Raw genomic sequence first — 14,551 nt, 5'->3', positions numbered from 1 at the left:
TACCATGTATCTAAGTACATGAAACATCCTTTAAAACACTGTGGTTTACTTACTAAAATGGTGCTATGTGCATACGGTGCTGTAATCCATAGCAATAAATCAATTGTAGCTGTTATTTTTCTAGTGGTGTGGAAAATACTATGCTATGGTTACTGCACAATTCAAATTTTAGTGCATAACTCGCTATGCCAACTTTGTATAATGTCCATAAGAAATATTTATGGATCATTCTAAACCTACATATTCGGTTAGAAGAGAATACTAGATCAGTGTTGGCTAACCTGTGACACTCCAGGTGTTGTGAAACTACAAGTCCCAACATGCTTTGCCAATATATAGCAGCTTATTGCTGGAAGGGTATGCTGGGACTTGTAGTTTCACAACACCTGGAGAGTCATGGGTTAGCCAACACTGTACTAGATCATTGAATTTGCCAAAATTCAGTGCCACCCAGACCCACCATGGAGGTGGGTTTTGCTGGTACTGTGTCACTTCTAATTTGTCATTCAACTGGTTTACTCACTAAAGTCAGACAAGCCAGGGGTTATTTTATCTAAATAACCAATAACTGTTCAACAAGGGTGGATGAATGCCATAGGATGTTTATACAGTGTCAAGACCAACAGGATGACATAAAGTGAGGCATTTTTCAGGACAGCTTCAGGATGAGGCAGGGTGCTTAAAGATATCAAAGAGTAAAGAAGCATAATAATCCTCTTCCATTGTTCACTTAATAGAACATTTGGATGCTCATACTGAAACTGTAAATTCTTAAAGCAAGTCCAGATACTGGAGATTCAACAAGGCAAGAGATCTGTCACACGGTCATGGCTATGAAGGGGGGTTCTTAGGTGCCCACGCACCCATCATCCTCAGCCAGTGATTGCAGACAGCTGGAACTACTGATCTTCAAAAATCTGTTTGCTGCAGTCACGGCAAATACATTCTTCTGTTGAGAATAAAAAAGAGAATTATACATTACTTGGTCAGAATGGTTTATGTGTTAGGTTAGGAGTCGAGGTAGCATAAAAGAAAAAAGACAAATGTTCTAACAAAAATTACAATCTTTTATATGAAAGTTAGGTACTGTAGGTGCTTAGTTAACTGTAAAGGTATTGCTAAAATTGGATAACAAAGATGGATGGTGTGAAGATGAAAAAAGCAACTGGGTATGAGAAAATAGCTAATTGGGAATTTTGGTAACAGATAAATGGTTGATTCTAATAAATGAATACATGCTTGGTAGCAGTAAATATTATAGTAGGGAAAGTTGAATGAGTGTAAAATGTTGAAAAATGTTAAATATGAGGCTAATAGACATGAAGGTCCACTAAATCACGTTGGACAGACAGAGAAGTTGAATAGGTTACTATGGACAGATGTGGAGGTTCTAAAAAATAAGATGGCCAGGTGTGGAGGTTGAATAAGTTAAGATGGACATGTGAGGAGTTTTGTGGAGGACGAATGGTTAAAATGAGCAGATGTGGGGATTGACTAGAGTACAGTGGAAGGTGTGAAAATCAGGTTAGATATAGTCTTGAAAAGAATACAATGGAAAAATAAATAAGTTATGTAGGGCATTTATGAAGATTGGGAAGTTATGGAGGCTGAAAAGTTTAAGATGGACCATTGTGTGGCTTGGTTAATATATATGAGTGACTATAAAGATTGTATAGATGGGTGTGATGATTGAAAACTGGAAAAATAAATAATCATGGAAGTTGAGAAGGAGAACTGGCTTGTCAGCCTCTCAAACCCTTTCGTAAACACTAATATCCCAATCTACTTGTACTTTTGACATATAGCAGGCCCTTTCCTTTAGAGCTATATATGCTCACCAGCACTAATTGCTCAGGATAGAGAATAGACAACATAGGAAATTACAAAGGTAAGTCAAAACAAGCAAATCAGGAACTAGATCAGCATTGCCAGTATAAATCAGCAGGCAAAATCAAGGTCAAATAAAGCAAGAGTAAGAGCTTCAGAAGTACAAGTCAATGGTTATTGCAGTGTCATTATATAGGATAGAAGTAGAAATAAAAATCATCCAAATAACCTATACAGGACTTTGTGTATATCAACATGTGACATCTAACACATGAGAGCACACACAAGGGTTATGTAATTGAGTTCCGAGATAGGTGCACCCATGCAGCAACTCATGTGCACCCACATTGAACCCAACACAAGTGATGGCAAATCGTGTGCAAACTTAGTCCAGGTTTGGATCTCACAATGTTAGAAAAAAAAAATTGGGTACTCCACAATAGTGTTCAAAAATGGTTAGAATAATATTGATATATTGATTAATAGTGTGTTCAGCCAGTGGATACTCGGTTACTTATAAGGTTCCTGGCCAGAAGAGTCAGTATAAGGGTGATTTAATAATTTTTGGATTAAGGTAGTAATAAATTCCAAACCTTCCAGCGTCTCCTCATCATGTATTTACGCAGCTCAATCTGTGATTTCAAGAGTCGGTTGCAGAGTTTGGCCTTCCTAGCAAGGTCATTGAGCCAGGGGTGTTTGAGACACTGAGCGGCACTCATACGGCCACTGACAACAAAGAAATAAGAATTATTAAATAATAATTATGAGTGGAAACATGTTGTAACAGAAAAGATATTTACAAGGAACACAGTATAAAATTTTGGTGGCACAGCAGAAGGACGCAGGGTATTATAATTATAAAAATGTATCAGATTTAAAGGTGTAATTACCCTAAATATTTTACATTTTGAGATTGGGGACACAACTATTGTTACTGTTACATGGGTAATAAAGTTGACGCAGGTAATTAGGGTACAAAGCGGTTTTATTGGTAGACTGGGGCATAAGATAAGAACTTGACTTTGAGCACCACCTTTTCTTTGCTAAAAGTGGGACAAAATATGTCCCACCCTGATCAAACTCCACCCACAAAAGATCATATTTGCGTAAAACGACACCTACTTTCATGTTACGCCTCACCCCTTCTGTGGCCCGCAAATCGGGATGTCCCATCTAAATAGGGACATTTGTGAGGTGCGCAAAGGTGTTCTATTGGAATAAGATCTGGTAACCGTGGAGGCCTTTGGAGTACAATGAATTAATTGTCATGTTCAAAGAACTATCTTGAGATTATGTGCTTTGTGATGAGTTTTATCCTGTTGGAAGTAGCCATTAGAGGGTGGGCTGTGGCATTGAAACGATGCTCAATTGGTTTTAAGGTGCCTAATGTGTTTCCCACATCATTACACCAGCCTGCACCCTGACACAAAGCAGGATTGATCCATGGATTCTTGTTGTTACACCAAATTCTGACCATACTATGTCAAAGCATAAATCAAGATTTGTCAGACCAGGCAACATTTTTCCAGTCGTCATTTGTCTAGTCTTAGTGAGCCTGTGGCCCCTGAAGTCTCTGTTTCCTGTTTTAGCTGAGGGAAATTAAACCCAGTGTGGTCTTTTGCTGCTGTAGTCCAACCATTTTAAGGTTTGAGGCGTTGTGTGCTCAGAGGTGCTCTTCTGCACACCAATGTCGCCTTATTGTCAGCTTGAACCAGTTTGGCCATTCTCCTCTGACCTCTCTCATTTGTAAGTTTATTTGCTAACAGAACTGACACACTGAATGTTGGTTGTTTTGAGCACCATTCTCTGGTGTGCATAAAAATTCCAGGAGATCAGCAGTCTCTGACACAGTCAAACCACCTGGTCTGGCACCAATCATCATTCCAGATTAGGGCCTTATTCATCAAGTCACGTATTCTGAGCGCAACGTGCGTTTGTTTAAAAACGCATGTAAATCGGCTCTACGCACTCCCGAATTCAACATGAGTTAAGGAATTTGGGTTTAAGTCTGCTGTGTTCTACTACACAAGATGCTGCAGGATACGTCCAATACCTATGTGGATTCATTTTTTTACACTTATATAAAAGAATTCCGGCACAGACACCAATCTCTCCGACCTCCAAGGCCAAGGTGTCCTAACATTAGTACAGTTTACAAGTATTATTAAACATATAAATAAATTATGCATAATAATATATTCATCTAAGCCAGGAGGTACAGATCAGGATTCTGTACACACTTGAAAAAGACATTGAAGGACAGACAATACAGAATTGTATAACGCAACATAGCAGCAAAGTTTAATTATTCACAAAATATTCTTTCTTCCTATTAGCCGACTGTAGAGTTAAGTAATTTGATGAACCAGTTTAAAGTATATTGTGCAACAAAAAGCAAACCCCCACCCAAACAGCAGCTCCCTGTTACAAACAAAACAAAGGAAACTGATAAGGGAACGGAGAACAGATAAATGGAAGCCATAAAGGATACGTAAAGAAACAAAGGGAGATATTATGGAAAGTTGAAGTGACACAAGAGACATGAAGGAAAAATAACACAGAAGACATGAGGGAATCATGGAGAGATGAGAGAGAGAATTATTTTCAGGCGCTCAGAGTGCTGAGTATTTATCTTATGTGCCAGGTAGCAAAGGGGAATAGACACTGGAATCAACTGACGAACTGCATAATAGGACACCAGGCAGTATGCAAAAGACTAACCAGATGCCACTGGAGACAAACCACAAGGTCAGGGCAGGCATCGAGCAAGGAACTCCAAAAACAAAGCCAAGGTCAAGACGGATAGCAGACAGAATGTTGCAGGAACAAGCAAAGGTCAAGCGACAGGTATCAGTAGACAAATGTATTGGCATCCCAGCAGGCTTCACAAATGCAGATCATAAATGCTATCACAGGCAGGGAAGCTAAACCTAAATACAAATTCTGGACGGTAAAGTTTTAAATCATAGGTCAAGTACCTGAACAAAAAATCCTGCACTCCTAATAATGTAGCTACTCTGGGAGATGCTAAAATCAAAACTGCCACTAAGAAAAGCTCAGACTACTCTTCTTCTGCTGTTCTCATTGGACCATAGCATTAAATCAAGTAGTAATAGCATAATAGCATTATCAAAGAGGGCAAGGAAGGATGCGGGTAGAGGAGGAGAAGGAAGGGGCAGGGAGGTGAAGGGAAGGAACGGATCTTCGATCTCTGGTGCAGTGCATTTATTGGATGGTGCTGGAGGACAACCAATAATTTGAGCAATTAAATAGAATTCTCCTGCCTCTTTGCCCTTACTTTTATTCAGCTTATCTCTTCTGCCCATCTTTCCTGTGTTTTGTACTGAAAAAATATTTTAAGAAAAGGAAATATGTTTCTCATTGTCTTTCCCACTATAGCTCACCTTTCTTTGATTTCCTTTATCTATCACCCCATATTTCTAGCTGCCCTATACCTGTCCCCATGTCTTATATCTGTTTACCCTTTCCACATGTTTTTTTCCTGCTCCCTTATTTAATGTTCTGTGGTTCTAATCCTTTCCATGTCTCATCTCTGATCCTTCTTCATATTTCTTCTCTGCTTCTGCTCCATAATTCTTCTTGTCTCCCCCATGTCTCTTCTCTTCTTCCACTCCATGTCTCTTCTCTGACACCCCCCCCATGCCTCTTCTTTGCTCCCCTTCCATATTTCTTCTCTGCTCATACTCCATATCTCTTCTCTGACCCTCATGTCTCTTCTCTGCTCTGCCTTCATCTCTATTGTCTGCTCCACCTCCATTTCTCTTATCTGTGCCTCCTTTGCTTTTCTGCCCGTATACTGCACTTGCCTACCCTTTTTTGTCTCTTCTTTAGTCTCCCCATGTTTCTTGCATATGTGCCCCTACTTCAACACACGCACACTTTTCTCTCTTCATTCTTTGACCCATGCATAAGAGTTTATCATTATTTGACCTATCCCTTGTCATCTTTGTATGCTTTCTCTGTTTCTAACCCTTTTCTCTTGGGTGACTGTCCTTGCCTGTTTTTCTCTGATCCTGTGTCATGTGTGAATGACAGGAAGTAACAAGTAATGCTGACTCTACACTACTTTCACTTTCTGTAATGCATCAAAATAACCCTGTGTCACTAAAAAGTGCCTTACTGTCTAACTGCGATAGTCTACAGCAGGCCTGTCCAACCTGTGGTCCTCCAGGTGTTGTGAAACTACAAGCCCCAGCATGCTTTGCCAGTAGACAACCTGTGGATAGCTGGAAGGGCATGCTGGGACTTGTAGTTTCACAACATCTGGAGGGCCGCAGGTTGGACAGGCCTGGTCTACAGTATTCTATTGTGGACAACAATCTGCCCAAGTGAATCTGCTGTCAAAAGTACATTGGGATTCATAACAGCCCCCTTCACCACCACTCAACTTACCTGGGCCATGGCTACCCCCAAAATAATATATTCCTATATGCACTTTTACATCTTTGTTGGGGCTTTCTTTCCCTTTCTATATAAATGAATGGGTGAATTGACCTTGGAAGTTAAGCCAATACGATCTATGAAGATACAACAAAGTGATCATACAGTGCGATCTTTGATTTCAATTCTCTTAAGTGCACTCACAAAAGGGTGTGGAGTGGTTCACAAGGTGTGTATAAGTTGTATTTGAAGATAATTAACCTACCATATTTCATGGGAAAGGACTGATGGAATTTATTCAAACATGTCTGGAATTGTAACATATTTTTGCACTATGATATGGTTTTTTTGTTTATCTTTTATGTGCACATTCCTTGGGATGAATTTTTGAGAAAATCTGAATCCACGGAATATAGGAACTCATATCTCCCTCCAGGTTGACAACATCACTCTTTCTCCTGTCACTCAAGTCCGCTGCCTTAGAGTCACCCTTGACTCAGCCCTCAGCTTTACCACTCATATCCAGTCCCTCACCAAATCCTGCCACTTCTACCTCCGTAACATTATGACAATCTGTCCCTTCCTCTCTCAGGAAGCAACCAAAATCCTGGTCCATTCACTCATCATTTCTCATCTCGACTATTGCAACCTCTTTCTCACTGGCCTTCCTCACTCTCACATTTCTGACCTTCAATCCATATAGATTGCTACGGCTAGGCTCATCTTCCTCTCCCACCGCACCTCTTTTGCTTCTCCACGGCGTAAATCCCTTCATTGGCTTCCTATCGGTTTCAGAATTCAGTTCAAGCTCCTTACTCTCACTTACAAAACCCTTACCAGCACTTCTTCTTCTTACATCTCTGACCTTGTCTCGAGGTACATACCTACCCGGCCACTCCACTCCGCCTCTGACCTCTGCCTCAATTCACCCCTCATTACCTCCTCCCATGCTCACCTCCAAGACTTCTGCCGTGCTGCCCCTAATCTCTGGAGCTCCCTACCCCGTCTCACTCGACTCTCCCACAACCTTCAGTCCTGCAAACATCCACTCAAAACTCACCTTTTCCAGCTCACCTATCTTACCACCTCCTGACCATCTTATCCATCACCTCCTCTTCCTCGCCTGCCATCTCCATTTTCTCCCAGTTGGTACTGTCTCTCACCACCCCTCCCTCTTTAATGTAAGCTCTCACAGTCAGGATTCTCTCTACCTATTGTCCCACGTCTGTCTACTGTCCCTCGTACGTCCTGTCACGTCTTTTGCTGCACTCTGTGCGAGTCCCCATTGCATTACTCACACTCATCTGTGCTACTTACATGTATTACCTCAACTATTTGTTACTTGCTTCTGCATCCTGCGCTATGGAATTTGGACTCCACTTGGATGTATGATATCATCGGTTTACTTTGAAACTCTATGCTGATCTCTGAAACCATAAATACCAGTAATGTCAGGACCCAATATTAGCCTTTCTGCTTTGCTGCTGGAAGTTCTCTCTAGTGCACTTTTATTACAGAACAAGAGGACGTCTAGGAATTCACAAGAACAGGGTTATACTGGAAGGACACATGTGAGGGAGATGATGAATTACTTTGAATACTGAATCACAATTGGTTCTGACCTCTTATCTCTAACCAGCAGATTGGATATAAAGTCTTTAGCTTCTTCTGAAACCTGCTCAAAAGGTTCTTCATCAAAGTCTGCTGCGCCGGTCAACACATTATTCAAAGTCTCTGTGTCATTATCTCCCAGAAAGGGGGATAATCCACTTACCCTGCAAGGAGAGAAAACATCACTGAACTGGAAGAGAGAGAAAAGCTGACCTGGAGAGATAATAGATTAGATCACATAACACCATTCAGATCAGTTCAGTCATACAGTCTCAAAAAATGATAGCATGAACTTTAAGGTGATGATCAACCTTATTATTGTTATATTATTATAGACTCCCTCCTCAGATCTTAAGTTTACCTCCTATAAGCAACTCTCTTCCTGAAATTCTTGGCTATTTGTCATTAATTGTCTGACAAGTATCGTGCTGTTTGGGTCCACAGGTTGAGAAGTATATTAAAAGTAGTCCAACAACTGAGTAAAGAGTCATAGCATATACCCATAGAAAAATAAGCCCACGCTCAGAATATCCCAATTTATATATGGCACCAGCTGCGTGGAAATAAGCCTGCGCTCGGTATATTCCATATTATATATGGTACCAGCTGCATGGCAATAAGCCCGCACTCGGTATAATCCATATTATATATGGTACCAGCTGCATGGCAATAAAAATGCCCATATATGTATACAAATCTAATTTTTAAGGATATTCCAATAGATAAATTGCATAATGTAGAAATGTACAGATGTATCAAACCAATGATTCTGATATTGTGTCAGGTTACAAACCCATTACTTACAGACATTGAACTCTCTTTTCTTGTAAATGCTGATACACCTTTCCAATCTGGAGAAATGCCCTCCAGAGGGTCAAATATCTGACATTTTATCTTAATATGGGGAGTGTCACAAGCACCTCTGTAAATGCTACTAGATACCTTTTAACACAGTTCTTCTATAGGAGATTCCAGAATGAACTTATGTCTTTATGTCAACTATTCTAAGCAGTGTTCAACCTAGTTTTAAAGGTGGTTTCTACCTTCTATCTGGCTTTCTTCTGAGGTTTTCAGCCATGTCTTTATATTAGCAGGCCCTTGGAACACAAACCAAACCTACGTTCTAGACAAAGTTGTATTCAATGCAGAGATCACAGCAGAACCAGAAGCAACTCTTCCAACTGATATAATTCCATGTATAAAAAGTAAAAGTTGCAGAAGGACAAAATTTGGAGTCCATGGTACCAATTCAATGGCCAGGGCAGGCTGGGCATCTGTCTCCCGGACCAGTCCCATAGTGGGCTACCTTGGGCTTGACCACTGGGCCACCTGCAATTTTTCCCTTTAAAATGTTCCTAATAGACTTCTGAGTGGAGTCTTGCCCCCAGGCTAAAATTTGCCAGGCCTCCTCAGTCAATGGCACTTCAATTCCTGGGATTAAATTAATGTCCCCCAGCTTTTTGTCTGCCCCACCCCCCACGCCCATCCATATATTTAAATAAACATAAAAGCAGCATTTTGATTTTTTCTTTTTTTTCTTTATTAAATTTTTTTTTATACTGAGGATTTGAGAGGGGTTAGAGAACTGGAATGTTCCGGTTATTATCTTTATTATATTATGTCTGTTTTATTAATATAACGATAAGCTGTGATGACAAACAACACTTATATTGTTTTTTTCTTTTTCCCCTTCTTTTAATATTATATTACTGTTTGAATAGTTTATAAATGTTATGATATACTATTGTTGTAACTGCTGCATATATAAATAAAGTTTAAAAAAAGAAAAAAGTTGTAGAAAGACATGTTTCAGTCATCTGAAGGTGGAAAACCTTTTTGCTCTAAAACACAGCTACATCATAAATGGCGACTCTGCTGGAATATCTCAGAGTCTCCCACATTTCCAAACAGGTCTGCAACGGTTCTAGATGGCAGGAGAAGTGGGAGGGGATGAGAGCATTATTACTTATGCCATTCCACACCTACCACCACTGCGTGATGATGCAAAACATGTCATTACACTGCAGTGGTCTGCCCTGCCCTTCATCGCACATAGGTAGGCATTATGAGCTACAAACCTATATACAAAATCACAGTGCCACACTGTTCTACATACAAAATCATACAATTCCACAGTGTTCCACATTACATCATGTATGTGATGACACCGACACTCCACATGTCCGTCGGAAAAGAGATAAAATCAAAATTGATAACTTCTGGTGATAGAAATTCGGGGGTCCCAAAAGAAACTTTCAGTTTGTTCTGCGGCTTATACCTGCAGGCAAGACGACAAACGGAAATGTCAGGATACCAGATATTGAATAGGCAATGTACAAGAAATGGACAGACATATGTAATGCATAAAACATTTGTTATCACAAGAAGCAATGGATTATGCACAACTGAATCACATGGTCAAACGTGACTCACACATATAATTAGCAATCACATATAGATCATGCTGTCAACAGAAATCATGACTACATTGGAAAGTAGGACTTAAATATCCATCCTGATGTACAAATACATGCATCATACGCATATATTAAACACATGACGCACACTTCTAATATTTCAAAATGACTAAAAATGGACACAGACTAGCATACACAGATACACTTTTTCCATGGATACTCACACATACCTTAGCAGTCACTAGATACAAATAGAAATTAAACACATTTTATCCTACACTACAAACATCTTTAAAGTAATAAAACAATTTATGCTTTACCGTGGCCCTCCAATGCTTTTAATTGCCAATGGTGGAATTTATCCATATGGAACTATATATTAGACTTAAAAGAGAGTCCACAAGGGAACAACGTTATGAATCATCCCAATATATTTCAGGCACAGAATATATCACACGTACAGCATGACAAGCCTTGCCACCATACAGGTATAAAGCATACTTACCAACCTTCTGTTCTTCAAATCCGGGAGCAACGGAAGGGGGGGGCAAGGCTCCAAAATGCGCGCCATTTTGGACCCGCCCCCATGATGGGATGACGCAAAACGCGTCATTTGACAGCGGGGGGCGGGGCCAAATGCAGCGATTCACCAGGAATCGCGGCGTTTGGGGTTTAATTCTGCCCACTTCACTAGGAAGTGGGCAAAATTATCCAGATGCAGGAGATTGCCACACTCGCCCGGGAGTCCGGGAGACTCTCGCAAAATGCGGGAGTCTCCCGGACATTACGGGAGAGTTGGCAAGTATGGTATAAAGACAAGCAAGATATATCCAGCACACAAGGACAGATTTGTATGTGATTGCTTAACAATAAAACCTTAAAGGACAATTACTACAGGGAGGCATATAATACTCTGATTTAAATCATAACCAAATATAATTTATGCACAGCTATCAACATAATTTTGTATTCAAGTCCCATGCAATTAGATATTTAAAACAAAAATAGACTACACCTACATCACAAAGACAAATGTATAAACAGATAAACTATACAATATGCATTGAATGGAAACCTACGACTGCATCTATATACATACAAACACATATATACCATCCAACATATTACACATAAATATATGTGCAGAACAATTCTGACCTATATCCATCCCTCATTGTATACAAACAGGCCATGATTTAAGCATGTCTGGTGTTGGACTAAAATATGAAGGATGCCCAGGAAATTACATTACTCTGGCCAAGTACTATTTTAAAAATAATATTTGTAGCAAAAATAATTGGTAACCTCAGGGAGTAATTTACTAACCTGGTACAAGCTTTGTACCCATACATGTATACTTGGACAGCCAGTTTAGTTGGTTTGACCAAATTGCTGATTATTGCAGTGTGTGGCCCCATGCTAAATGATTAAAATCCAATTAGATTGGGGGGCATGGCCTAGTAGCGAAATGAGGAAGAATTTCACCTCAGCTCTGCAATCAGGTAGTAAAATTCAATAAAATAGAGATTTTCCATCCAGCAGAGAGAAGATATTCTATTTTTGGGCATTATTTTGTTGAGCTCCACTGCTCCTACCATCCACCTTATATCCTGACAGTCACATGCCTCCTCTAAAGTTAAAGCAGCCCATGAAAGCACCTGAACAGACTTTTTCAGAATCTGAAGATTTCTTTCAGTACCTCCCCCACCCCATGTCTACATGCTTAAAGTTTACAAGACACCGCCCATCCTCTGTGGAACTGTCTCAGCCCTCCTGACACAGAGACTCTCCTTAGAGGGTCTGAGACATCTTCCAGCGGCCAATACCTGCTTTCATCTTACCAAAAATATACACTTGTTGTTCCGGGAGGCGTTACTGGCCATCAGGCCCAATTCTGCCAGTGCTAGCCTAGGCTGGTACTATACCACCTTGATCCACCTTGATTGCAGGTGCCTGCAACAGAACCCTCAGTTAAGCTGTATCCAACTTCATGGTCTACTCACTCAAAGTGTGGCCTTATTGGTGAGAGCACACCCATTGCCAAGTGCTTACCATCTGTTACTCACACAAATTCAATGCTACCCGGAGCCTACATCGGTGTTGCCGCCCCTATCATCCATGGACCCAGCTATTTGTGAACAATTCACATCCATCCATTAAAGGATTCACAACATCTTAAACCTAGGATCAAGCACAGTTGCCAAAATGTAATGATCTGACTTCAAGATGTTGATAACTCTTGGATCCTGGGGAAGCTAATAAAGTACTTAATCTACAAGTCCAAAATAATTGCTTTGTTTCATTTCCTCCTTCAATTTCTCTTGCTGCTTTTCAAAAAGTCTAATTAGGGGAATCACATGACTCAAGCTAACAGTGTTTGCACTCTCTTCACAGATGACTACTTTGAGTGGTTTCAGTACCTTGCACAACACGGAAAGTACTCTCCACTGTGCTGGACTAAAGTATATTCCCCCTTGTGACTGGATCACTCATAAATAACTTATGGTATCAATTTATTTAAGGGAAATAGTGCAGGGCACATATTTATATAATTGCATATGAACTTATTTTTTGTATTGTATATATTCTGTAATAGGAAATCATTATTTCTGAGACCAGGGTAGAAACTGTGTTTTCCTGTTTTCACCTTACTAAAGGATATGCCTTATTTCTGATGCATATATCTGATATAATAGGCCTTTGTGGGTGGAGGTCTTGTGTGTATTGGGATGTATTTAGTATGGAAGTGTCATTTTTTAGAATTTGTAAGGTTGCTAGTGGAAACGTCCAATTAGACATATGTGCAAGGGAGTCTGATAGCAGGAAGTGCTAACGAAGTTTTGTGATGAAGTGTCGTGCCTGTTCAAAGGCCCAGCAGGGAGTCGTTACGGTGTGGCCTTTTGCCAGAGTTAATTTCATAGATAAGCGCAAATTTTGTTAGCTTTGCAATGCATGTAAATCCACGTTTGAGTAAATAGAGTATATCCTGATGCTAAAAATAGCATGTGTCTGAAAGGTATAAATGCACTGACTTGTACACTGAAATGTGTTCTTCTAATTTCAACATTTGACCTGATCACACTGGTACCTAAAACCAGTGTGAGCAAATAAACATCTTGCTTCAAAGACCTGCTTGGAAACATCTTCAATATTGCTGTATTCCTGTGATCTACAGATTAGACACTAATTAGAAACTAAATCTAATCCGTTCTCCAGCTGTCTCTGAGGTTTGGACCCAAACGTTTCCAGTACCACCACTCTGCCTGCTACCCAGCAGCCCTGGTCAGTGTGATAGGTCAGAGGGGGATCCATTCACAGCAACCCTGATCCACAGTAAGAGGTCAGGAGTACCAGCCCAGGTACACCAGCAACAAGATACGCTAGCAGCGTCATTTTACCCAGAAGATACCTGGTACTGGATGCCGGTAAGGAAAGGAGTCCAGTGGTGGCAGCTCGTGTAAGCCCCTCCTACTGCGGCAAGAGGGCGCATTTGGGATAACGAAAGAGAATGGTGGCAAAGTAAGTCCAGCCGGTTCCCAGCAACAACAGACAGGGTGGCATAGGCGGTCCATCCTGTCACATTCCTAAATTCTATTCTTCTTGCAGCTGCTGCATTCTCCTACATTTTGTTGCAGAATCCCGAAAATGACCCTAAATATTTTGGGACACAGACAGCATCTTCTGGATGTCATTGTCAATTTTTAAAAAGTTCTGTGCCACCAAGTTAATTGTGTGAGCAAAACAGGGAATGTGATGGATTCCCCCCCCCCCCCCCCCCCCCCCGCTGTAATGCTCTAACAATATTGGTGGTGTTATCAGAAATCACATATCCTCAGGAGAGTCCAAGCAGGATAAGCCATGTTGCAATGACATCCCTTTGTTTTTCAAACAGGTTGTCAGCGGTATTACCTCTGACCTGCGACTTGTCTCGTCTCTGATAACCACCTCTCACTCCCACCTTCAAGACTTTTTCTGTGCTGCTCCCCACTTATGGAATTCCCTTTAATGCTCAATCAGACTTTCCCACAGCCTTCAAATCTTTAGATGCTCTTTGAAAACCCATCTCTTTTTTAGAGGTGACCTTATCCTCGATAACACTATTCACAATAATGCACCCTCACAACTATCCCAATCTCCACTCTGAGCCACACTTGCTCCTCTTGTTTCAGCCATGTCCTCTTCCCTTTAGAATGTAAGCTCTCTAATGAGCAGGGTCCTCCATACCCTTTGTTTTCATGTCTCCATTCATTTTGTCTGCCTTGTCTGTTCTTAGTTTACGTATATCCTGTTTTATG

At 40.6% G+C, this 14,551-nt stretch overlaps 1 protein-coding gene across 1 annotated transcript in view; it reads right to left on the bottom strand.

Annotated features, from left to right (window-relative positions):
• Positions 1-586: 586 nt before the first annotated feature.
• Positions 587-14,551, bottom strand: part of MYLK2 (myosin light chain kinase 2) — a 65,170-nt gene continuing 51,205 nt past the window's right edge. The window contains exons 9-12 of the mRNA XM_075176559.1: positions 9,989-10,117; positions 7,851-8,003; positions 2,421-2,553; positions 587-949 (exon numbers count right to left, since the gene is read on the bottom strand). Of these exons, the coding sequence (XP_075032660.1) occupies positions 848-949; positions 2,421-2,553; positions 7,851-8,003; positions 9,989-10,117 (517 nt within the window). The 3' untranslated portion in view covers positions 587-847. The remainder of the gene's footprint in view (positions 950-2,420; positions 2,554-7,850; positions 8,004-9,988; positions 10,118-14,551) is intronic.

The sequence above is a fragment of the Mixophyes fleayi genome, chromosome 6 (assembly GCF_038048845.1).
Source record: "Mixophyes fleayi isolate aMixFle1 chromosome 6, aMixFle1.hap1, whole genome shotgun sequence".
In the NCBI taxonomy this organism is placed as follows: Eukaryota; Metazoa; Chordata; class Amphibia; order Anura; family Limnodynastidae; genus Mixophyes; species Mixophyes fleayi.
Note: the sequence above shows the minus strand (reverse complement) of the source record. Positions and strands in the feature narration are given on the sequence as shown.